This window comes from Dipodomys merriami, unplaced genomic scaffold, assembly GCF_024711535.1.
Source record: "Dipodomys merriami isolate MVZ:Mamm:240054 unplaced genomic scaffold, mDipMer1.0.p SCAF_11, whole genome shotgun sequence".
Taxonomy (NCBI): domain Eukaryota; kingdom Metazoa; phylum Chordata; class Mammalia; order Rodentia; family Heteromyidae; genus Dipodomys; species Dipodomys merriami.
The window spans coordinates 42457302-42482823 of record NW_027202382.1 but is presented as its reverse complement, the minus strand read 5'-3'; the positions used below and the strand labels follow the sequence as shown (position 1 = coordinate 42482823).

Here is a 25522-nt window from a genome sequence, read left to right as displayed (position 1 = left end):
CTGGTGGGGCAGGCTGGGGCTGACCCAGACCATCCCCAAGCCCTATAGCTAAAGTCCGATCTGAACAAGGTGGGTGTCTGGGACCCACATTTCTGGTTCTCTTGTTGGAGGGGCTGGTTTTGGACTTAGGGCCTTGTGCTGGCTAGACTGCTATATACTGCTATATACTGCTAGCCCTGCTTTTCTGGTAGTTATTTGCCGAACTTTTCTGCCCAAGCTGGCCTCAACTCTCAATCCTTCTACTCTCAGCCTCCCAAGTAGCTAGGATTACAGAGGTGAACTACTGGTGCCAGGCTCTGATTTTTTTCTTCTCTCTTCTTTTCTGTGCCTGTCCTGGGGCTTGAACTTGAGGCTGGGCACTGTTCCTGAGCTTCAAAGCTAGCATTCTACTACTTGAGCCACAGCTCTAATTTTGGCTTTTTTTAAAAAGTAGTTTTATTAAAGATGAGTCTCATGGACTTTCCTGCTCAGGCTGGCTTTAAACAGCAATCTTCAGATTTCAGCCTCCTTAGTAGCCAAGATTACAGGTGTGAGCTACCAACACCTGACTCTTTTTTCTTTCTTTTCCTCCTTCCTTTCCTCCCTCCCTCCTTCCTTCTTTCTTTTTAAAGAAAGGTCTGGCTATGTAACCCAGGCTGGTCTTGACCTTGTGATCTGTTTTCTTCAGCCTCCCATGTACTAGGACTACAGGTGTGGCCTCCAGTCTTGGCTACATTTCTGATTTTCATAGCTAGGTGGCAGGCTGAGCACATGATTGGCTGGGGGCGAGGGGGCAGGTGTTCTGGACATTTCATCAGGATGGGCTCTGCTGTGAACCACATAAAGAGCAAGTCCAGCCTCCCCGGCCTCCCTGGGCTGCTGCTTCCTACCTTGGCCAGGTCCCCGGGGCTCATGTGGCACAGCATGTCCAGAGATACGCGGTGGTGGGCGAAGATGGGCAGGTAGTGCTCGGCAGACAGCTCCACCAGGAGGGCCGCCAGCGGGCGCTCCAAGCTTCCTTCCTGCAGGACAGGCCGCGAAGAAGGCCAAGGGGCAGCAGCCCAGAGGGAAAAGCAAACACGAGGGTGAGCACAGTACTGAGCAGCACGCATGGAATGCATCCTGGGGATTTTTCCCCAAAATAAAATGGGGGGATGGAAGAGTGGTACAAGTGGTAGAGCACCTGCTCAGCAAGTGCTCAGCGCCGAGTTTAGCACCGTATTCCAGAGAAAAGTAACTTTCCAGAGGATAATAGAAAATGACTTGATTTTTATTTTTTTTTCTTTTTGCCAGTGGTGGGGCTTGAACTCAGAGCCTGAGCACTGTCCCTGAGCTCCTCTGCTCAAGGCGAGCACTCTACCACATTGAGCCATACTTCCACTTCTGGTTTTCAGATGGTTAATTGGAGATAAGAGTCTCACAGACTTTCCTGCCCAGCTGGCTTTGAACTGTGATCCTCAGATCTCAGCCTCCTGAGTAGCCAGGATTACAAGTGTAAGCCATTGGCGCCCAGCTATGACTTGACTTTTATTGAAGTTTTAGAAGTATATGTGTGTATGCATGTGTGCACATGCATGTGTGTGCACATGTATGCATGTGTATGTGTGTAAGGTAGTGATCCACATCTGCCCTGCTTCACGGGCAGCAGTTCTGTCTGCACACACAGCTCACCCTGGGCTCTCTGGTCTCTGCTGGTCACAGAAATGACTGGCCCCCGTTTTCCCCTCACCAGAGCCAATGCTCCTACCACCCTTCTTGCCCCTTCAAGGATCTGGCCTGCTTCCATCAATGGGAAGATGGACTGAGTCTGTGGGGCGGGCAGGTGGCAGTCAATAGCCTGCGGAGAACCCAAGGCGCTCCCAGAATAAGCCATGTGCAGGGCCTCCGCTTCCTCACCTGCAGCTTCAAGGACAGGGGCTTCTGGTTCAAAAGTCGCTGGTACTGGATGAGCCAGTAATTCTCCTGCTTGGTTTCGCTCTTGGCTTCTAACTCCATCTGCCAAGGACAAACACGGTCACTGGAGCTGCATCTCAGCAAATAAAGAGCAGAGTCACCAGGAGCTGGCTGAGACCCACACAGACGATGGCCCTTGGTATTTTATAAAGGACTCTCACACCACATACCCCACACTCTCATACCACGTGGTCCCACACTCTGCCAGCCCCTGCGAAGGACCCCCTCTTGGGGGACAGCTGTCTTTGCCCCGCACAGGCGGGACTGTCCCAGAGCTCCAGGCACAGGACTCCACTTGAGCACTGGTCCTGGAGTTCTGTCCGGCCTGCACTTACTCTCGGTACAGGGATAAGGCAGGGAGCAGGGACACTATTCATCTACACAGAGCCCTGTGCCACACCATGCTGGGCACCGAAAGAAGTCATTTGCTTGGCTGCCTAACTCTGTGAAGACTGTTCTAGCTCCTGGGTGAGGAAACTAAGGCTCAGAGGGATGAGTTCCCTGCCTAGAGTCAGGGCTCGATCCACACCAGGCCTGTGTCCTGTTGCTCTGGAGCTGTGAGGGGCGCAGCTGTGGGTACAGGCTGTGGGCCAGGCAGGCTGTGGGGAGCGGGTCCCGCGCAGCCCCCTCAGGCCTGGCTTCCTGGGGCAGCCCCTCCTGGGATTCTGTGGAGCTAGATGCTCTCCTCTGCCCTTGGCCTAGAGTTGTGCCTTCTCTTCTCCTCTCCTCTCTTTTCCCCCACTTCTCTCCTCTCGTCTAAGACGGGGACTCAAATTTGCCGACCCTTGCGTCTGCTCATCGGCTGCCTGAGTCACGCCTCCCACCCTTCTCGTCTCTTTTTTTTTGTCGGTTGTGGGGTTTGAACTCTGGGCCTGGGCGCTGTCCCTCAGCTCTTCAGCTCAAGGCTAGCGCTCTGCCACTTGAGCCACAGCGCCACTTCTGGTTTTCTGGTGGTTAATTGGAGATAAGAGTCTCATAGACTTTCCTGCCCCAGCTGGCTTTGAACCATGATCCTTAGACCTCAGCCTCCTGAGTAGCTAGGATTACAGGGGTGAGCCACCAGCGCCCAGCTTTTCAGTTTTTGAGACCCAGTTTGGCTCTGTAGCTCAGACTGACCTGAACTCTTGACCCTCCTGTCTCAGCCTCCTTTACTAGTGTTATAGGCCATGCCCGGTGACACCCCCTGCTCTGTGCCCTTGCCCCAAATGGTCTACAGAGCTGGAGCTCCTCCCCTAGCTGTGCAACAGGGGCTTTCTGATGGCAGGGCAGGGTGGCAGCGGCCCACGGCTGGAGCTGCCGTTCTCACGGTGCAATGTGCAGAAAGTGGCAGAGAGGCCTGGTGAAGAGCAGGCTGCCTCTCACTGCCACGGCATGAACGTGCCCCTTGGCTCTGCACTCTCTGGAGGAGCGAGTCTCTCCTCTCAACCTGCAAAGGCCTAGGGACATGGAGACATTTACAGTGACGCAGGAGATCACATCTTTTCAGCTCTGGCTGGTGAGCCTGGCTTCTGTCCTCATGTGCAGGACTGGGGCTCAGACATCCTGATGCATGCTATAGTCAAAGCCATCAGCACAGGGCTAGGTTGGGCCACTCCTGCCAGAAGCTCGTGGCCTGCTGTGGCCACGTGAGCCCACTTCTGAGGGAACACTCACGGATGTTTTCAAAGCCCAATCCTCAGAGACACTCAGCTCACTCCTCACAGAGGCTAAAAATAACTCATATGCTCTACCAGGGGCCAGCCCATCCCAGTGTGGCCCCAGAAACCATCAGAAAAGCACATTCGATGAGATCAGAGCAGGTTTGCTTATTAAACACAAATTTCTCTCCCTCCCATGTCTCCCCTTTTTTTTTTCCTGCTTATGTGGTGCTGAGGAATCGAGCCCAGGGCCTCATGCATGCAAGGCAAGCACTCTACCACTGAGCCACCTTCCCAGCCCGTCTCCCTTTTTTTGAGGTATGGGTCTTACTAAGTTGTCCAGGATAGCAATGACCTCCTGGGCCTAAGGGGATCCTCCTGCTTCAGCCTCCTATGTAGCCGGGACTACAGATATATGCCACTGTACCAAACGAGGGTATGCACCAGTTTATGTGGAAAGGCATATATACATAGAAAGATGCACTATGATCTTTACATAACAAAATGTTAGCAGTAGATAGTTCTCAGAAGTGAAATTCTTTTCCTTTGTACTTTCCAATACCCACTGCCTGATTAACAATAGTGTTTCCTCAAAAAAAAAAAAATGCAGTATGGCTTGTGCCTATAATCCTAGCTACTTCAGGAGGGTGAGATCTGAGAATCAAGGTATGAAGCCAGCCTGGGCAGAAAAGTGTGACTCAAGCGGTAGAACACCACCTTGAGTGAAGAATCCAAGCAAGAGTATGAGGTCCTGAGTTCGAGCCCCAGAATCAAATACAATATAAATAATAAAATTAAATAGGGGCTGGGAAGGTGGCTCAGTGGTAGAGCGCTTGCCTTGCATGCATGAGGCCCTGGGTTCAATTCCTCTGTACCACATAAGCAAAAAGAAAAAAGCCAGAAGTGGCACTGTGGCTCAAGTGGTAGAGCGCTAGCCTTGAGCTGAAGAGCTGAGGGACAGCGCCCAGGCCCAGAGTTCAGGCCCCACAACCAGACCCCCACACACACAAAAAAGAAAGAAAATCTGGCCAAGAGATGCTAGCCCTCCACGTACCAGGATGTCCCGTAGCTCTTCCTCCCGCTGCTTCTTTTCTTTGAGCAGCTGCTGGAGCAGGGAGCTGAGAGCCCAGCGCTGCTGGGACACCATCTCCTGCAACACAAGACCACGCCCAGGGCCGCAGTGAGCAGTCTTTGCCCCCGGCACGCAGGATGGCGACGGGTGCTGCCTGGGATCCCCACTGGCTTGGTTCTGTTGGCAGCTCAATTCAGGGCTCTGACCCACGCCCCTAGGCCAAGTTGGGGGCTAAAGCCCAGCCCCCTTTGCCCTGACATCCACCCCACCTCCCATCCTCAAAGCTGAGGCACCCTTCCTGGGCCAGGCATGGGACCCCAGTGATGATGACGATGGAGTGGGGAGAAACAGCAAACAAAGAAATGACAACCATGGTCTCCCTGACCACAGAGCACATGGTGGAAGCAAATGGAGGGTGGCAGAGATAGGGGAGCCCACACGGGGCCAGGGGGGAGGGGGACAACACATGCACACTGTGGCCACATCCCCTCATCCTCCTGTCCTTAGGGACCCCACGCAGGCCCTGACAGCGGGGGCCCTGCAGCTGTGATGGGCGGGGTGGTTCCTCATCTCTGAAGCTTGTTTTGAGGCTCTGTTGCCACGTCACCCTCCTCTAATGGCCCAATGCCATGGGAAGACTTCATCTTAGGGGGACAGAAAGGGGAGTGGCAGGGCCATGCTTGGAGTCACGCAGCACCTGAGCAGACCTCTAGGAGCAGGCATTGTCTGTGCACTGGTGTGGTCCTCAGTTGAGCATGGACAGGGACCGGGACAGGCAGACAGAGCAAAAGCTGGCGCAAGCACGTGCCCCACACACCTGTCCCATCCAGGCCCATGAGTGCATGGGGGCGATGGGAGCCCGAGAAGGGAAAGGGCCAACTTTCCTCTCCACCTGCCCGAGTCCTGCGGGCAGACTCTAGGAACAGTCTAGACCATAGCCTGCCCGTCCCCGCTGGCTCCTGAGAGCAGGACACTGGGGGCCAGGCCTGGGTTCGGCCATGCTGAGAAGCCCCTCCACAGAGAATGCAGCCCAGACAGCGGAAGAGCATGGCTTAAAGAAAGGAGCACCGCAGCGGCCAGACCCCAACCAAGGAAATGCGGAGATGTGGTCTGGGGGACCTCCTTCCTCTGACCCTCCTGCCTAGCGCCCCGCCTCCTGAGAGCCCTGCCTTGGTCACTGGGGCAGCCCAGGCCCTGGGCTGAGGAGCTGCTGCCCTGGGGCCAGGGGGGTGTGGGAGGGGCGCAGGGGAGCCCTACATACCTGCAGCGCCTCTGTGTCCAGGGACTTCCTCTTTAACTCCAGCTGAGTCAGCTGCAGTAACTCAGTTTCTATTAACCTAATCTAAACAGAAGATGAGACAGGGGTTTATTTGCATTAACCGTGGTGCCGTTTTTTTGTGCTGCTGCCCTCTGGTGGCCAGAGGTGGGTGGTGTCTAAGAAAGCTTTCTGGGGGGAAGCTGGGGTTGGAGGGGAACCTGTAGGACTTGGGATCTCACACAGAGGTGTAAAAAGGATCCTCTTTCATGGCTTTGGGTACCTGGGACATGACATGCTGTCGACCTGGTCGCTGCAGCTGGCCAAGAGCCCAGCACAGGGCTTGTCCCAGGACGCTCGCAAATAAAGGTGTGCAGGGAAGGAGGGGATTCCTTCTAGATCCAAGGAGAGGGAGGTTAACGGTCACCACTGGGAGTGTGTGTGTGTGTGTGTGTGTGTCTGTGTGTGTGTGTGTGTCTGTGTGGCTGTGTGTCTGTGTGTGTGCATGCATGTGCTGGTACTGGGGCTTGAACTCAGAGCCTAGGCACAGTCCCTTTGGTCCCTTAGCTGTTTTTCTCAAGGTTAGTATTCTACCACTTGAGCCACTTGTCTATTTCCAGCTTTTTTGTGGCTAATTGGAGATAAGAGTCCCAGTATTCTCAGATGTCAGCCTCCTGAGTAGCTAGGATTACAGGCGTGCACCACAGGGCTGGAACCATGAGGCCTTCCTCTTGCCTCCACCGTGTAGCTGTCATGGGGTGGAGGTGGGGGGAGCAGAGGGCAATGGGAGTGACTGAATGATGATAGGCTGGAGTTACGAACACCTGACTCTGCCATATCTAAGCTGTGAGCTCTATCTGCAGCACTTCAGCAGTGCCCGGGCCATGAGGAGGTATCACTGACCCCACAGTACAGGCGAGGGGAGGTTAAGTAACTTGCCCAAGGACACAGAACAAGTAAGCAAGCGCCCTTTCCCTAGGCTCCGAGGGGCCCACCCACCCTGAGAGCGGGGGTCTGCTCACTCTCTCAGCTGTCTGGGGGGGTCACACCGGACACAGTGACCTGCCCATGGCCGTGGGGCCTCTTCTGTCTCTGAGCCCCCTGGCCCTTCCCACCCTTGGTCAGAGGCATGAGCTTCATGTCCAGCAATGGGGACTGAAATTTAAAAAAAAAATTAAAAAAAAAAAGTAAGTTGGTTTAGATCAAACACAACGAGAAGGAGAAAGGAAACCATGCAAAAATATGAATCGGAAGTGTGATGGGATGAGCGCTCCCATAGCCTGGAAGCTGGGCCCCAGCTGCAGCCCACTCAATAGCAGCACCGCACGCCCTGCTCCACTCCCTGGGCCCCAGCTGCTCTGAGGCCCCGCCACAGTCCCCAGCAGAGTCTGACGGGAGTGCGGCCCTCGGACGCAGAGGCCACACCTCAGCCCTGCTAACGGCGGCCCAGGGAAGCTTCCAGCTCTTGTTCAGTTGCCTGGAGAGGAGCCCCTGTGGTCCTGCTGTGCCAAGGCCAGTGCAGAGGCTTCCCACGGTCACACATGTCCCGGCCAGAGAATGGGCCACCCCAGCTGGGTAGGACTGTGGCCAGGGCCGAGGATGAGGGCATCTCCAGGCCCTCACCAACAGCCCAGCCCTGGTCTTCCTGAGGAGTGAGAGGAACAAAGCAGGCCCCTCTGGCGAGCCGGTGAGCAGGGTCTCAGCTGCGTGACTGCAGCCCCGCACTCCAACCCAGCACTCACCTGGTTCCTGATCTGCCGGTGCATGAGGTCTTTCTTCACCTGGAGGGCCTCGAACGCAGCCTTCTGCATGGCACTCTACAAGACACCGTGCCAGGCCGTTCAGCACAGGCTGCACAACCCAGGCCGCGCATCCTGGCCTTCCCTGGAGCCATCTGGGGGTCAGATCTGTGTATTCTGGTGTAGGTAATTCCTATGCTTCTTAAGAGAGAGAAACTAGGCCAGGCGCCAGTGACTCATTCCTGTAAGCCTGGCTATTCAGGGGGCTGAGATGTTCTGAGGACAGTGGTTCAAAGTCTGCCCAGGCAGGAAAGTCTATGAAACTCTTATCTCCAGTAAACTACCAAAACAAAAGCCAGAAGCAGTGCTGTGGCTCAAGAGGTAGAGTGCTAACCTTGAGCAAAAAAAATAGCTCAGAGATAGAGCCAGCCCTGAGTTCAAGCCCCAGGACTGGCACAAGAGAGAGAGGGAGAGAAAGAGAGAAAGAGAGAGAGAGAGAGAGAGAGAGAGAGAGAGAGAGAGAGAGAGAGAGAGAGAGAGAGAGAGAGAGAGAGAGACTACTGTCTAACTTACTTAAATTTTCAAAACAGTCCCACTCTTTTACAGTAGCTAAAGGCGAGCCTGCTTCTGCTATCATGTCCCTGATGAGGAAGAGGCTCAGAGCTATGACTGGCTGACACGGGGCGGGGGGAGGGGGGAGACCACCAGGGGCAGGTACCTGGAGTGACAGGTCTCTGACAAGGCTTACAGATACCACGTCATGTCACTTTGGGAGAACAGAGAGATTGGGGCAGGGCTAGGTGACCCATGGGGACAGGCAGGGCTGCTTCTTTAGGTTCAGGGCCCAGACACCTCTGGGTGTCTCAGCCCCCTGACCCTTGGATCCTGATGTTAGCACAGCTCCAGTGTCTCAAAGTCCCTGGGTCTTACGTGAGGTCTAGGTCAGGATCCCTGTCCAGCACCCCTGGCCCAAGGCTTACCTCCTGTAAGATCTGGCTGATGGCTTTGTTCTGATCCATCTGCTGCCATGACAGAATCTGCTGGAACCGCTCATCCATTTCAGCCATGCTGCCAGAAAGACAGCTCTGTCACTCAACATCTCCTGAGCACCTGCTCTGTGCTAGGTGTCTTGGAGGAGACCAAGAGAATCATTTTTCCGCCCAGCAGTACTGCCAGCGCTCCTGCTGGGGGCAAGGCCTCAGCTGGGCAGACATGGGGTTTGAGTCTTCTGGCTGGGGAGGAGGGCAGTGGAGCTGAGAGCTGGCAGAGACACCAGGTCCTCTGGCTCAGTGCCACTGAACCCGCAGTGAAGGCCACCTGAGGTGAATACCTGGCCTCTCCCTGCCCCATACGCGCCCTCAAGCTGCCCATGAGCCACCGGGCTGGAGGAAAGTCCCTGTGTTCTGCCTTCCCTGTGTTCTGGGCTCAGCCCTTTAGGAGGCTGTGACAGGTTCAAACCCCATGCCTGCTCAGTCTTAGCTCTCAGCTTGTTCCACCCTTGTAACCATTTTCCGGAGCCGGGGTGGAGGCTAAGGCTCCCGCAACAGCTCCACGGGCAGCTCCTGGAAGTCACCTCGCTTTTATTTTATTTTTTTTGCCACTCCTGCGGCTTCAAGGGTACTGTTCTTAAGCTTTTATGCTCAAGGTTAACACTCTACCACCTGAGCCAAAGTGTAACGTATGGCTTTTTTGCTGATTAATTTTAAAAAATTTATCAGGGCTGGGAAGGTGGCTCAGTGGTAGAGTGCTTGCCTTGCTTTCTTGAGGCCCTGGGTTCAATTCCTCAGCACCACATAAATAGAAAAAGCTGGAAGTGGTGCTGTGGCTCAAGTGGTAGAGTACTAGCCTTGAGCTGAAGAGCTGAGGGACAGTGCCCAGGCCCAGAGTTCAAGCCCCACAACCAGCAAAAAACAAATAAAATAAAATAAGGCGCGTGCGCGCGCGCGCACGCACACACACACACACACCCACCACACACACACACACACACACACACACACACACACACACACACACACACACACACACACACACACACACACACACACACACACACACACACACACACTCAGATTTGTCTGCCCAGACTTGGTTTGAACCATGATTCTCAGAGCTCAGTGCTCTGAGTAGCTAGGGTTACAGGTGTGACCACCAATGCCTGCTCACCTCACTTTTCTGAAAAGAAATTCACAGCTTAGGAAGCAAAAGCAACTCACCCCCAGGTTCACAGTTAGTCACTAGAGTCCACCATGCCTGGGTGACTTGGTGCTCAGGAAAGCAGGGAGATGCCAGCATCTGAGGACTCAGGAAGCTGACCCGGTGGCCAGGAGGGGGCAACATGCAGGGTGGCCAGGGCTGTGAGACTGTGATCTGAGCAGCTAGGTACCGACTGAGCTTTTCCCCTCTGCTCTGCTGGGTACCTGGAACCTTCCCCAAGCCCACAGGGCTGTGGTGAACTCAGCGCTTTGTACCCAAGTGGCCATCAGCACGGAAGCAGCTATGCATCCCCTAGCACATAACATTCCCAACCTGTGCCCCTCCATGGTCAAGAACACCCCTATTTGGCCCCCACCTGACTGTGCTCTGAGACTCTACCCCTCACAGATATGCCAGGCAGCCAAGCACTGGGCCTGTCTGTGCCTGGCTCACAACATAGAGAGTGTGTGACACAGGAAATGGTGGTCTTCTCTGGGGTCAACCCAGACATGAGGTCCTTGCTAGAAAAATCTGGAAGGCCAGGATCACTTGTTTATAACAGCTTTGTCGAGGCTGGGCAGCCCAGGGCAGGGGCCACCAGTACTCAGCTCTTACCCCAGTGTTAGGGGCCTGAGGTGGCTCCCTGCAGCTCACCTGGAATCCCCCCCCCCATACCTTCCCACCCCCCGCCCCTTACCTAGAACAGGCCTGCTGGACCAGGCTCTGCCTCTGAGACTCATAGGCCATCTGGATGAGGCGGCTCTTGCAGCTCTCGGTCAGCATTTGCTGCATGGCGGCTGCAGACAGGTGGGGTGGGTGGATGAGAAAGAGACATGCAGCAGGACTTCCTCTGCTGCTGGGGACAGGACTTGAGGCTTTCCCTACTTACCTGCCTGCTATTCAACCTTAAACTGAGGCTCTTTTAATTATAAAAGTAACTTAAGGGCTGGGTTAGTGGTAGAGTGCTTGCGTAGCATTCATGAAGCCCTGGGTTCGATTCCTCAGTAACACAGAAGCAAAAAAAAGCCAGAAGTGGTGCTGTGGCTCAAGTGGTAAAGTGCTAGCCTTGAGCACAGAGAGACTCAGGGATAGAGTCCAGGCCCTGAGCTCAAGGCCTAGGGCCGGAAAAAAAAAAAAAAAAAAAGTAATCTAAGCTTGGAAGGCTGGTTAGCCATATAATACCAAACAATCTTCTACAGTCCTGAGACCCAGACATATTACATTTTGATATATGGTCTTCCAGTCAATTTTTATGCATGTTTATAGATTTGTAAAAATTGACATAAAAGAGCCAGGCACCAGTGGCTCGTGTGTGTGATCCTAGCTATTCAGGAGACTGACATGGAAGTTTGAAGCCAGCCTGACAGGAAAGTCAGTAAGACTCTTATCTCCAATTAACCATCAATAAGCCAGAAGTGAAGACTAGAAGTGAGGGAAGGAGTGACACTGCCCCCCCAAATGTACTCTTTACCTGACTTATGTAACTATAACCCCTTTGTACCTCACCTTTATAAAACCAATAAAAAATAAAAAACAAAAAAGCCAGAAGTAGAGTTGTGGTTCAAGTGGTAGAGTACCAGGCTTGCGTGAAAAAGTAAGAGATAGCTCTCACTGAGTTCAAGCCTCTGGCACATACAAAAAAAGAATCAAAATAAAGGACTTTTTTTTTTTTTTGTAGTCATGGGGCTTGAACTCTGGGCCTGGGTACTATCCCTGAGCTCTTTAGCTCAAGGCAAGGGTTCTACCACTTGGAGCCACAGTGCCACTTCTGGTTTTCTGGTGGTTAACTGGAGATAAGAGTTTCATGGGCTGGCTTTGAACTGCAATCCTCAGATCTCAGCCTCTGAGTAGCTAGGATTACAGGCGTGAGCCACCAGTGCCCGGCAAAAAGCAGAGACTTTTAAGAACATTAAAAGATCCTTGTTCAAATACCTTAGTGAACATTTGACTATTTGACTAATTCCTGAGAATAATTCCAATAAACACTTAACGCCATGGATAATACATTGGGTTTCCTTTCCACTCACTGAGCATGCGGCTTACAGGACAGCTCAGCACTGCGTGCTTGAAACTCAGGGTTACACCTCTTCCTGCTTTTTTTTTTTTTTTTTTTTTGTCTGTCATGGGGCCTGAACTCTGGGCCTGGGTGCTGTCCCTCAGCTCTTCAGGTGTAGACTAGCACTATACCACTTGAGCCTCAGCCCCACTTCCGGCTTTTTCTGCTTATGTGGTGCTGAGGAATTGAACTGAGGGCCTCACGCATGCAAGGCAAGCGCTCTACCACTGAGCCACCTTCCTGTCCCTCCTGCTTTTGTTTCTTCTTTTTTTGTGTTGATCCTAGGCTTTACCATAGGGCCTTGGCACTGTCCCTGAGCCTTTTCACTGAAGGCTGGCTCTCAAGCACTTAAGCCATAGCTCTAATTCTGGCTTTTTGGTGGAGATAAAAGTCTCATGGACTTTCTTGCCTGGGCTAGCTTTGAACCTTGATACTCAGATTTCAGCTTCCTGAGTAACTAAGATTATAGGTACGAGCCACCAGTGCCAGGTATCTTTGGTAAGCCTAGGCAAAAAAAAATAAAAATAAAAAATAAAAAAATTCCGGAGATTCTGTCCCCACCAATGGCTGGGCATTGTGGCAGACACCTGGAATCTCAGCAAACAGGGGAGAGGGAAACACAATGGCTGGGAGCAATGTGATGCCCAGCAATACAGGCAAGCTCCAGTTGGAGGACTGCAGCCCAGGCTGGCCAGGGTATCAAGCCAGACTCTACCTTGAAATTTACCAAGGCAAAAAGAGCCTGGAGACAAGACTCAAGCGGTAGCGTGCCTCCTCCCCAGCTTGAGGACCGTGTGGCATCTGGGACCCTTGGGGCATGTCGGGAAGGGTGGGGTGCCTGGGAACTAAGAGGGACAGTCCTTAGCTCTGGGTAGCCGAAGTCAGAACGGCCAGATTTGGACATGCTCAGAGTTGGCCAGCTTGGCCCCAGTTGCCCTCCTGATGGCCAATGAGGTGGGGAGGGGAGAGTTATGGTCTCCCCCATTTTATTGAGAGGACAGCCAGGGGCCAGTGATGTCTCTATGGTCTCATAGCTGGTGTCTGTACCCAAGCCTAACAAATCCTAGAGCCCAAGCTCCAACCGGGACTTGCCTGTTGCTGCTCGGCTCTGCATGTGACCAGCGGAGAGGGGGCTGTGTACCACCAACCCAGCTAAGTGCTGCCTGCAGGCCCTCGGCCTCCCCAACCCACAACTCACAGGCGATCTCTCGGCGCCGCAGGTTCTCTGTCTCTTCCTGGGTTATGGACATCAGCTGCTCCATTCTTATTCTAGAAAAGAACATCCACCCTAACATCTTCAGCAGGTCCTCCCACTGCTCTCATACTGTCTCCTCTAGGAAGCCCATCCTGATTTCCCACAATGTGCTCCCTGAACCCCAGGGCATTACCCAGGTCACGTGGGGCCTTGAAGGCAAGAATGCCTTGTAAAGATGAATATGCCCTTAGAAAAGTGGCCTGGGATGTCCAGCACCAGTGCCCAGCAAACAAATGGGAAGATGTGGAATACTGCCCATAACTAAAGATAGCCAGGTCTCTTTACCTGTCATACTGGTTGAAATGAAGAACACTGAACCAGTCATGATGGTACATGCCTGCAATCCCAGCACTCAGCAGGTAGAAATCAGGAGGATCATAGTTTGAGGCCATCTCCACCAAAAAGTTCTCAAGATCTCATCTCAGCCAATGAAAAAAGCTGGGTGTGGTGTCATGCACCTGTCATCCCAGCTACAAGGAAGTGTACATAGGAAGGTCACAGTTTGAGGCCAGCTTATTTGAGTCTCTAGTTGAAAAACAACCATAAACCTAGTTACTCAGGAGGCTGAGAGCTGAGGATCACAGTTAAGAGCCAGCCCAGGCAGACAAATTTGAAAGACTCGTCTCTCCAATTAATTAGCAAAAAGCTAGAAGTGGAGGTGTGGCTCAAGTGGCAGAACACCAGCCTAGAGCAAAAAAGGCGAGTGGGAACTTGAGGCACTGGGTTGAAGCCTCAGTGCTCACACCAGAAATAGAACAAAGGGAAATAAAATGAAAACAAAACCATAACAAAGCAAAAGGAATGAGGATGTGGCCTAACAGGTGCAAGGCCCTGAGTTTAAACTCTAGTGCCACCCCTAAAAGAAAATGCCAGGTATGGTGGTACATAACCATAATCCCAGCGCTCTGGAGGCACATGCAACCCCACCCGCATCCTTCCTTGAGCAGCCTCATGGACTTCCATGCCTGGGCTGACCTGGAACTGTAGTCCTCCCAATAGTCTCCTGTGTATAACGATGAGCGGTGCTTGCCACTGAACATAGCTGAACTGAGAAGGAGTCTCATGAACTTTCCCCTCTAGACTGGTCTCAAACTGTAATCCTCCCATTCTCAGGCTCTTAAGTAGCAAGGATAGGCATGAGCCACTGGTGCCCAGTTTTAGATCAAATACATTAAAATAAGAATTGCATCGATGCAGAACACAAACATACTTTTTTTTTTTGGCCACTATTCCCTAAAGAATAGTAGCTGCACTGACAGGCATTCTAAGGCATGGAGAGAGAAAGTGACGGGCAGATCTTTTCTCGTTTAGTTAAGGACTTGAGCATCCGCAGGTTTTTGAGTCTGCAGGGACCTGAACCAATCTCCCTCAGACGCCAAGGGACAAGTGTCTCTAGTCCTGTTTATTTATATCCTGAACTTTTTAATAGTCAGACTATAGCTGGGCATTCTGCATCCGGCCTTATTCATTGGCTTTTGGAGGTTTTCTCAGGAGCAGGCGTGTCCTGAAGCTCCTGACAGCAGTGAACACTTGTAATCATGTCCTCTCAGAAGTGGCCTCCGCACAGCATGTTCCCCCCACAGCGCAGCCCCGGGAGGACACAACTCTTACCTCTCATTCTCCAGCGACTTCAGAATCTCAGAGCTTTTCTTTTGCCTGTGGAGAAACCCAGAGAAGGCCTCCGTGGTCACAGCAGGCCCCTTCCAACTGTGTTGCCCCCACCCGCTGTCTGGACACAGCACAGCGGACCCCAGCCTAGAGCTCAGGCGGCTGCGGGGGAGGGGAGCGGCTGTCCTGGGCCTCACCTGTGAAATGAGAATAAAAAAACAAAACGTTTCTTGGGTCGTTTGTTCAGTCAATGAGAAAACCACAGAGTGGTTGGCAGTAAGAAGTTCTAACGAATGGTGGCCTGACTCCTGACTCCCGTGGTCCTTTGTCATTGGCAGGTGTCAGGGATGGAAAGAAGCAAGTCTGGAGGCATTGGCGTAGAGCTAATGTCAATTTCTGGAATCTTCCTGCAATGGGCTCCCTAAGTAGGACTTCTCAGGCTTCTTGAGATCCCCACCTGGTCCCTTTCTCTCCAGCTTGGTGGCTGCTACCCTGAACAGCATTTGTTAAGCTAGATCTCACTATAGAGTAAATGGCTGACCTAGGCAATAGGCTATTTAGAATTCAAAATCTTAGAGCAGGGCATGGCCTTAGCTACAGTGTTAAGCCCATCTATTTTACAGAACATAATGGGGCCTGTGGGGCACACTTACCTGAGGCCTGGGGTGTGTGTGTGTGTACAGAAGAGTTCCATGAGGCCTGGGGTGTGTGTGTGTGTGTGTACGTACAGAAGAGTTCCATGAGGCCTGGGGTGTGTGTGTGTGTGTGTGTGTGTGTGTGTGTGTGTGTGTGTGTGTGTGTGTGTGTGTGTGTGTGTGTGTGTGTGTGTGTGTGTGTGTGTGTGTGTGTGTGTGTGTGTGTGTGTGTGTGTGTGTGTGTGTGTGTGTGTGTGTGTGTACTGGGGGTGTGTGTGTGTACTGGGGTGTGTGTGTGTGTGTGTGTGTGTGTGTACAGAAGAGTTCCATGACAGGAACCCAGACCTGTAATGCCGCTCTCTGTGTTGGTGCACTGAAGCACCAGCCTGGACTTAGGCAGTGGAAGACTTGATTCAAGGGTGGGAAGGGGCCCTGTCCCAGGCCCTCTCAGGGCATCGTGGAGGGCATTCTGGCTCCAGGCCAGGCCAGGCCAGGAACTGACCTCTGGTTGTCTCGCAGGAGTTTCTGGATGCGGCCAGCGATGGTCAGCTCTGTCTGCTTCAGCTGCTCCTGTAGCCGCTGTCGCTCTGCATCGAGGTAGCGCTGGTGCTCACTTAGTCCCTGCTCCAGCCGTGTCTGCTCCTGTACACCGAGGCAGGGATCTGAGCCGCTGGGCCCCTCAGTGTATACCATGGGGGCTCTGGCCTGGGTGCTGCACAGGGCCCCCTGCCATCCTGCCTCAGGGGGCCCTTCGTTGTCAGGAGGGGCACCAACCTCCTTGACTGTCTGCAGGATCTCGTCCTTCTGGCTGTGGCTCTGCTGAAGCAGCTGGGCGTGCTGCCGCTGCCCTAGCTCCAGATGCCGCTCGAACTCCAGCTTCTCCAGCGCCTTTTGCTCCTGGGGGACCGACACCAACACCCTTCACCTCTGACCACAGCCTGCAAGAAGCCGCTCCCCAGCCTGGCTCCAGTGGCTCACGCCTGTAATCCTAGCTACTCAGGAGGCTGAGATCTGAGGATCACTACTTGAAGCCAGCTAGGGCAGGTAAGTCCTTGAGATTCTTGTCTCCAGAGCCAGAAGTGGAGTTGTGGCACAAATGGTAGAGCACCAGCCTTGAGCAAAAAAGCTAAGGGATAGCACCCAGGCCCAGGTTCTGAGTTCAAGTTCCAGTACAGGCAAAAAAAAAAAAAAGCTGCTGGTACCCCTCTGTATATCACCTTTATAATAACAATAAAAAAAATTAAAAGCTGTTTCCCCAGAAGTATGAAGCAAAGTTACAGAGTAAGAGGTATCTCATCTTACCTTCCGCTTTTCATAGTCCAAGAACCTATTCTGGGGGAGAAAAGACAGAGGTCAGGAGAAGGCAGCTGCTGTGGTTCTGGCTGGCTGATGGCCGACCATGGCTCCCCTGACTGCTGGCCAGGAGGTTGGCAGGATGAGAACTTAGAACCCCAGGGTGAAGCCACCACAGGCTCTGGGACAGTGTTGGGAAGGCAGCACTGTAAAAGCTCCATTCCCCAGATGTCTGCAAAACCCACAGCAGTCAGCAACACAATGGCACAAAGCTGTGTGTACAACTTCCTGCAGAATTAATTACTCTGCAGACCAGACCGCAAGCTCAGATGCCCACCAATGGGCCACAACATCATAGGTAATGATGCCTTCGACTGTGAACACTTTTTTTTTTGTCAGTAGTGGGGCCTGAACTCTGGTTCTGGGCACTGTCCCTCAGCTCTTCAGCTTAAGGCAAGTGCTCTACCTCTTGAGCTGCAGTGCCACTTTCTGCTTTTTTTTTTTTTTCTGCTCATGTGGTGCTGGGACCAAACCCAGGGCCTCATGCATGCAAGGCAAGCGCTCTATCACTGAGCCACCTTCCCAGCCTTGTGAACACTTTTAAAGTATGAGAGTGTTCAATTTTCCGGATTCTTCCTCAATTTCCACTATTATTAGAGATATAAGCTGGGGGCTTGCTGGGGACTCACGCCTATAATCCTAGCTACTCAGGAGGCTGAGATCTGAGGATTGAGTTTTGAAGCTAGCCTGGACAAAAAAGTTGATGAGACTCTTACCTTCAATTAGCTACCAAAAAGCTAGATGTGGAGCCAGGCGAGAGCATGAGGCCCTGAGTTCAATACAAAGAAGGAAAAAGAGGAGGAAAAGGAAAAGAGGAAGAGAAGGAGGAAGAAGAGGAAGAGAAAAGAAGAAAAAAGAAATGTAAAGCATTCACATCAGCAGTGAAAACAGGAAGTGAGAAACAGAGCCAGAGACTGGCAGAAGAATTACTGAGAATGCGGGGCACCAGTGGCTCACGCCTATAATCCTAGCTACTCAGGAGGCTGAGATCTCAGGACTGCCGTTCAAGGCCAGCCGGGGCAGGAAAGGCTGTGAGACTCTTATCTTCAATAAACCGCTCAAAAAACCAGAGGTGGTGCTGTGGCTCAAGTGGTAGAGTGCTAGCCTTGAGCTGAAGAGCTGAGGGACAGTGCCCTGGCCCAGAGTTCAAGACCCATGACCGACAAAAGGAAAAAAAAAAAAAAAGAGTCACTGGGAGATAAAGCCAGGCCTACAGGCAGCTGACATTCCTGCCCGTGTCCCTGTGATGCCAGCCTGACCTAGGGCTATCAGAGGGCCTGATATGTGAGCTTCCGGTGTGAGATGTTTGTTGCTACCCTGTCTCTTAGGAAGCTCTGCCCGGCAGAGTACTTGATACGAGGTGAGACTGAGCCCTGTAAAAGCAAAGTAGGCAGGTAGCTGGGGCTGGGACTTCTAGGGATGTGACCTTCAACCTGAGAACCGAACGGTGATATTGGGGAGAATTCAGACTCAGGGACCATTGGTTCAGGAAGTGGCGCTGTGGCTCAAGTGGTAGAGCACTAGCCTTGAGCTGAAGAGCGCAGGGACAGCGCCCAGGCACAGAGTTCAAGCCCCATGACTGACAAAAAAAAAAAAAAAGAAAAAGGGAAGGAACTATTGGTTCAAAGGCCCTAGTGGGAAGGGATGTGGCTTGCTCAGGAACAGAGAGAAACCCTGGACCGATGATGTTTGGTGAGCTAGTGTCTGTGGCTTCCACACAAGGTCCTAGAAAATAAAGCTAAGCCTACCTGTCAGGATAAAGCCCCTTACTTTCTACAATTAATATATGCTAATAATAATAGTAAAAAAAAATCCCCCAAACCTCCACTCATGTCTATGACAAAAGAAAGAAAAAAAGAAGCTAAGCCTGTTGGACTGAATGGAGAAATTTTGGGGTACAGCAATGAACATATCATGCCAGTTGTCCCCCCAATACACACGTGGGCACATCCGTGTGTGTGCACACCTTCATGCACACCACCACGCACACAGCAGCAGGCACAGCCTTGCGCCTGCGCCCTCACAGCAACAGGCAGGCTGAGCTCACCTGCCATTCCACCTCCTCCCGGGAGAACCTGTCTGCGGGCCCATCGGGGCTGTCCTGGGAGATCTCAGCTCCATTTGGCTCCAGAACAGGCAGTAGATACTGAGAAGGGGGGTAATATTCCAGCCCTGATTCTGCAAGAGAGAGACACAGGCTGCCAGGGAGGCCCGCCACCCCACCTCTGCCCTTGCCCCGCCTTCCTCCTGCTCTCCCTGGAAGCTCTGCCCAGCTCAGTCCTGTGTGCTCTCAGTGCTTGCTGATCCTCTGGGCCCACATGTGTTCACATGTGTTAACCAGAAAGTGGCAAGTGCTCAGTGCAGTGTCAGCTGATGAACAGATGGGCATCTGTGTTCCTGAGTGAGAACCCCGAACTTAGTGAAGAAACCGGGGCCAGGACATGACTTTGCTCGTATCTATGTGTGTGACACCTTGGGCATGACTTTCTCCTCTGGCTCTGACAGTTTCCTCCTGCATACTTTAAAAGGGTTCATGCCTTACACTTTTCTATTGCACTGTTTGGTTTTATCTTTTGAGATACGGTCTAGCTATGTAGCCCAGGACTCAATCTCTTGACTCACCTGCTGAGTGCTGGGATTACAGGTGTGTCCACCAAGTCTGGCATTGTTTGCAATTTTTTTTTCTTTTGTCAGTTAGCTTCTATACTCCCACTTTGGAATGGTGAAAGTAGGCAACTAACAAGAAATACCAAGCGGGGTGCCGGTGGCTCATCCCTGTAATCCTAGCTACTCAGGAGGCTGAGATCTGAGGATCATGGTTCAAAGCCAGCCCAGGCAGGAAAGTCCACGAGACTCTTATGTCCAATAAACCACTAGAAAAGCAGAAGTGGTGCTGTGGCTCAAGCGGTAGAGCACTCGTCTTGAGCTGAAGAACGCAGGGACAGCACCCAAGCCCAGAGTTCAAGCCCCACGACCAACCAAAAAAAAAAAAAAAAAAAAAAAATACCAGAAGGCCGGGAATCTGTGGCTCACACCAGTTATCCTAGCTACTCAGCATACTGAGATCTGAGGATCATGGTTCAAAGCCAGCCCAGGCAAGAAAATCCGTGAGACTCTTATCTCTAGTTAATTACCAGAAAAGTATTAGCTTTGAGCAGAAGAGTTCAAGGACAGTACCCAGGCCCCGAGTTCAAGCCCCACGACCAAAAACAATAAGAACAAAAAAAAAAAGAAAAAGAAAAAGAAAAAGAAAGGAAGAAATGCTAGAAATAGGCAGTCTGCTGTCTACACATGAAACAAAAATCCAGAGAATCAGGGAAGCAACACTGAACTAAGATCCGAGAGAATGCAAGTTACGGGTGCAAAAGGGAGTCCCGAAGGTCTTCTGGATCTTGGCTGGGCCTCACCATCTGACCCAGCCAGCTCCTTTGTGTAAAGGATTAGGATTCCTAGATGATAGGAGCACAGCTCACAGAGAAGAAAAGCTCAGAAAGAAGAAAAGCTCTGCAGTTGGGCTGGAGGTGTAGCTCAGTGGCAGAAGTGGTAGGTAGAATGCCTGCCTAGTGAGTACAAGGCCCTGAGTCCAAACCCAGTGCCACCAAAAAAACAAAAAGAAAGCTACAGACTCTTTGTGTGTGCCCCTGCTCCCCTCCGCAGGGCTTGACTGCTGTCCTTGAGCATTTTGCTCAAGGCTAGTTGTAGCTTTTATTGTAGCCACTATTTTGAGTCTGTAACTCCCATTTCCTGCACAGAAAACAGGAAATGTTTTCCTATTTCTCCCTTCTCTATCCTGCTATATTAAAATAAATCCTTGCTAAAACTTAAAAAAATACTCTTTGTATCACTTTTATAACAATTAAAATAGGTAAGTACAATAAATAAGCTGGGCCCCAGTGCTCATGCCTATAATCCTAGCTACTCAAGAGGCTGAGCTCTGAGGATCATGGTTCAAAGCCAGTCCCAGCAGGAAAGTCCATGAGACTCTTACTTCCAATAAACCACTCAGAAAACGGGAAGTGGAGCTGTGGCTCAAGTGGTAGAGTGCTTGCCTTGAGCTGAAGAGCTGAGGGACAGTGCCCAGGCCCAGAGTTCAAGCCCCACGACCGACAAAAAATAAAAAAAACAAGATTTGTTGTTTATCAAACTGACTTCTTTTTTCCTGAATTGTTAGGATGGAACCCAGGGCCTCACACTTGCTAGGCAAGGCCTCAGCACAGAGACATCCAGCCCTTATTAGTAGAATCTCGAAGACAATAGCATCAGCCAGGCTGAGGGGAGGAAGGTCCTCTTGGGGTGGAAACACTAAAGTTCCTTGCTGCATACTGTCCCTCGGGGCACAGTTCACACTGTGCTAGGGAAGGCGTGGGCTAAAATGCCACTAAAGGTAGGAGAGAGGCTTTGATTTTTATTCAATCTCACTTATTAACTAATTGGTTAATGTCTGATAGCATGGCTCGTGAGGTAGAGCTCTAGCTCTAATATCAACCAAAACAACCCCTCCCCCCAAACACACAAAAGGGAAACTAACCAAATTCCAATAAAATAAACATGGTTACTGCTATTATTATTATTTTGGTGGTAATGAGATTTGAACTCAAGGCCTTGAGCTTGCCAAGCCAGGGGCACTCTACCACTCAACCCACACATCCCCATTGCTTTTGGCTTTAGTCATCTTTTGAATAAGGTCTCTCATTTATGCACAGGCTGGACTGGACCACAATCCTTTTCATTGGTTGAGAGGAAGTTTTATTAATTTTTTTGTCTAGGTTGATCTCAAGTTGTGATCCTCCCAATATCTGCCTCCTAAATAGCTGATGTTACACATGCGAGGACCATGCCTGGCTCACTTTTATTTTATTTTGTGGTGCTGGGGACGGAACCCAGGTCCTGCTCTATCTCTGATCTGTCTGCACCCTGGGTCCAGAGTTCATTTTTCCTCACAAAGAGACCCAACTGATCTGGAATCATTTACATACTACGAAGGTCACTTGTACCATTGCTTCATCATGAATCAGAAGATCATATGTGTGCCTTGGCTTTGTTCTGAAAGCTCTGCAGACACAGGACATCTACCCTGACTTGCACGTCACACCCCTCTGCTGTTCTGGCCATCGGCAGCCCCAGGTTTAGCTCCTGTCGCCTTGCCCTGCCCTTCCTCAGGTTCAGGTCACCATTACCTCTTCTTCCATGATCCAGTGACCTACTTGGCTTCCCATCCCCCATTCCCTTCTCCTCACAGAGCCTGAGCAACCTTTGAGGAAACAAGTCTTCCTGAACACTGGGCCCGGGCCCCTCTGGCTTCCTCTCCATCTCTCTTCCCCAGGCTCTGGTGCTCCAGATACACTGGCCTGCTGTCCATCACAGCTCAGGCTTCTCTGCCCCTCACAGCCCTTCCACGTGCACAACCTTCTGCACACAGCCTCTCTTTTCCAAGTCCTGGCCAACTCTCAGGTGCCAGCCATGCTCTTGCTCAGGTGAGTCTTCCTACCTGAGATGTGCCCACGTCCCAGCTCCCAAGCCCAGCCTGTGACTTCATTTCAGTGTGTGCTTGCTTTGCCAGAGCCTGAGCTCCAGGCAGGCAGGGATGGCAGCCCTCTGGCCTCTGCTGTCCCAGTGTGGGTGGCACAGGGTGGCTGGTGGGGGCAGGTGGCCTGCTTTTACCTTTGCAGAGGAACTGCTGCACGGCTGCGGTGCCTGCGCCACACACCTCCCGCGGGGGATACAGCATGGACGAGGCGTCGAGGCTCAGCGTCTGTGGACACAGGGGCTCCTTACTGCCCAGCATGACCACAGGCCATGCAGTTTCACAGGACAGAATGAACCAATGCTGTCTCCCCCACCTACCAAGCAAACTGACCTCACCCAGGTGGTCCTGCTCACCAGCAATGTGTAGCGGCTGCATGTGGCCATGTACATGGAAATTTTACTTAGCTAAAGTCACATCAGGTTTAACGTCAGTTCCTGCGCCATGTTTTAATGGCTCACAGGTGGCTAGTGGTTCCCTGGGGCCAGCATACATGACAGAACGTTTCCATTACTGACCAGAGTTGTGACCCAGCCCAGCCCAACCCACTGTGGGGTCCCTGAGCTGTCCCGAGCCACGGCTTCCTCAGCCACCACACCAACCCGGCAGACTGTGTAAGGAAGAAGTGACATTTGGGTGCACCTGGCATTCAACGTGGCCACTAATTTGGAGAGTACAGTCAGGACAGGACATTCTCATGGGTAGCACTGAATGGACCCGTGTTGGCCTGCCTGCAGCTGTCCTGAGAATCCTTCTGAGGCCTGTGCCCCAGCAGAGGCCCCTCTGTGGAGGATGGCCATTTCCCCTCAGTGTCTGTCCACCCCCTCCCACCTCACCCCAGCCCTTCTGCTCAGATCTGATTGCAAAGAGGGGTCTCCCGGATGCCTGGCCAGATTTGATAGAGATGTCCCCACTCCAGACACCGAGCTATGCAGAGGTGACAAGCACAGGGGGCAGATCCAGACAGCCTGACAGACATGTCATCTATGACTCTCGCCTTGTAGTCCTGGGGAGAGCCTGCCCACTGCCTGGGCCTCAGTTTCTTCACCTGGTAAGTGGCACCACAGTATCTGCCTCACACGATTCCTGTGAAGATTTGGGGAGCTAACAGGCCTTGGCTTAGTAAGCACTGGCTGTCAGTCACATGTTGGAGAGTCTACCTTCCCAGAGGACAGCCTTGAGTGGGTTCCTCTGTGTCTCCAGAAGGAAGGGAACCCATCAGCACCTTGTCTTGGGCTTCCACACATTTCACCTGTGTATACTGCCCAACCTATGCTGTTCATTATGGCTGCCTGAGCTGGCACACACCTCATGCTCTGATGGCATGGGTTTCTGTGTTGCCAGGCCAAGGCACAGACCTCCCCCTCCCCTTTCCTGGCTCCCTGGCCCTTCCAGCTTCCTAGGCTCCTAGGATCTGGGATCTAGGAGCAGCACCTTCTGGGCACCTTGCTTCCCTTCCCAGCATACCTTGTGCATCCCACCTCTGGCCTCTCCTTGCCCTGTTTCCTCTCCTAGAAGCTCCTGTTGGCCACGTCCATGCCTACATCTCAGTCTTTTCTTTTCTTTTCTTTTTTTTCTGTTCGAGAGGATTGAACTCTGGGTCTGGGTGCTGTCCCTGAGCTCTTCAGCTCAAGGCAAGTGTTCTACCACTTGAGCCACAGGGCCACTTCCAGTTTTCTGGTGGTTTTATTGGAGATAAGAGTCTCAAGGACTTTCCTGCCTGGGCTGTCTTTGAACTGAGATCCTCAGATCTCAGCCTCCTGAGTAGCTAGGATTACAGGTGTGAGCCACTGGCCCATATCTCATTCTTCAAGGTCTGGCTCAACTGCCACTTTTTATGCAGGGTTAAACCTCTGCTTACACCTGGCTTCCTGTCCACACATCTGTCTCTATGAGCACTTCAGGATCTCTGGGACCTGGCACCCTGCGGCACTCAGAGGGCACCCCGGAGAGCCATGGCTCCACTCTCACCTCCAGGGTCCGAACGTGTGCAAGCAACTGCGGCAATCTCTGAATCTCATTTCCACTGACGTCTAGAGTGCGCAGGCTCCGCAGCTCCCCCGTGGTGTCTGGCAGCTCCTTCAACTTGTTGTCTGGACAGAGCCCAAGAGCAGAGCTCAGCAACCCAGAATCCTGCAACTGTCCTCCCTGACACTCACAGGACCAGAGGAGGGGCAGGAGGTCAGCTACCACTTACTGAGGACTTTAGAGAACTAGCTATACCACCGTGAACCCCAGTTTTTTTTGTTTTTTGTTTTTTTTTGGGGGGTCCGGTCATGGGGCCTGAACTCTGGGCCTGGGCGCTGTCCCTCAGCTCTTCAGCTCAAGGCTAGCGCTCTACCACTTGAGCTACAGCGCCACTTCCGGCTTTTTTCTTTTTGCTTATGTGGTGCTGAGGAATCGAACCCAGGGCCTCTGGCATGCAAGGCAAGCGCTCTACCACTGATCCACCTTCCCAGCCCAACCCCAATTTTTTCATCTTATTGTAAGATAAAGCCTAAGCATAGAGAAGATGCACGTGATGCCCTGGGCAACAATCAAGAAATGGGACACCACTATTTTGTGTGTGTGTGTGTGTGTGTGTGTGTGTGTGTGTGTATGCACACGTGTGCTTGCATGCCTCCTAGTAGCTAGGATTATAGGTGTGAGTCACCAGCCTCTGGTGGGGACCACAATTTTTACAACTGGTCACATGTACCAGTTAGCTAAGCTGTGTAGAGACCACTTAGGGGCAGGAAACTAAGGAGCTGGGCATCTGAGGTGGGGTCTCTGCAGAGAGTAAGGAGCCTGCACTATCATCTGGGCTGGTCTCAAGTCTCACTTTCCTCAGCTGGAATGCCCCTACTTCCACAGTCCTCAGCCTGCCTCACAGATTGTCATTCAGAACTGCTGCAGTGGCTTCTCCGAAGGAACCTCCCTTGGCCCAGCTAATCCTGCTGCCCGGCCCTCCTCTCACAAAGCCCTGGCTCTGAGCAGTCAGGGAACCCTCTGGATACACCTGTCTCCTAGCAGTAGGCCTGTCTGGTTTGTAGCGTCGCCCCCATGCTTAGTGGCTCAGGGAGTGCCTCCCTTGTGGTTCTTGGCTATGTTAACCAGGAGCTGCCCAAAGGGGCAAGGCTTTCTGGTCACATACCTTTTATATTGAGGGTCTGGAGCTGGATCAGGTTCCCAATGGAGCGTGGGAGATACGTCAGTTGATTCCTTTCCACATTCAATACCTGAGAGAGAAAGCAAAGACATAGAAAGCTACACACAGACAG

At 52.2% G+C, this 25522-nt stretch overlaps 1 protein-coding gene across 3 annotated transcripts in view; it reads right to left on the bottom strand.

Moving 5' to 3' along the window:
• Positions 1–25522, bottom strand: part of Lrsam1 (leucine rich repeat and sterile alpha motif containing 1) — a 37235-nt gene that overhangs the window by 2657 nt on the left and 9056 nt on the right. For 2 of the 3 annotated variants that reach the window (XM_070014058.1, XM_070014050.1), the window contains 16 exons: positions 25396–25480; positions 24234–24355; positions 22400–22490; positions 18786–18916; positions 16688–16717; positions 16160–16282; positions 15888–16027; positions 14754–14798; positions 13086–13156; positions 10529–10628; positions 8616–8703; positions 7639–7713; positions 5903–5983; positions 4624–4719; positions 1876–1974; positions 870–1001 (listed from right to left, as the gene is read on the bottom strand). In XM_070014058.1, coding sequence (XP_069870159.1) covers positions 870–1001; positions 1876–1974; positions 4624–4719; positions 5903–5983; positions 7639–7713; positions 8616–8703; positions 10529–10628; positions 13086–13156; positions 14754–14798; positions 15888–16027; positions 16160–16282; positions 16688–16717; positions 18786–18916; positions 22400–22490; positions 24234–24355; positions 25396–25480 — 1509 coding nt within the window. The remainder of the gene's footprint in view (positions 1–869; positions 1002–1875; positions 1975–4623; positions 4720–5902; positions 5984–7638; positions 7714–8615; positions 8704–10528; positions 10629–13085; positions 13157–14753; positions 14799–15887; positions 16028–16159; positions 16283–16687; positions 16718–18785; positions 18917–22399; positions 22491–24233; positions 24356–25395; positions 25481–25522) is intronic. The other variant, XM_070014067.1, reaches the window with a different exon arrangement.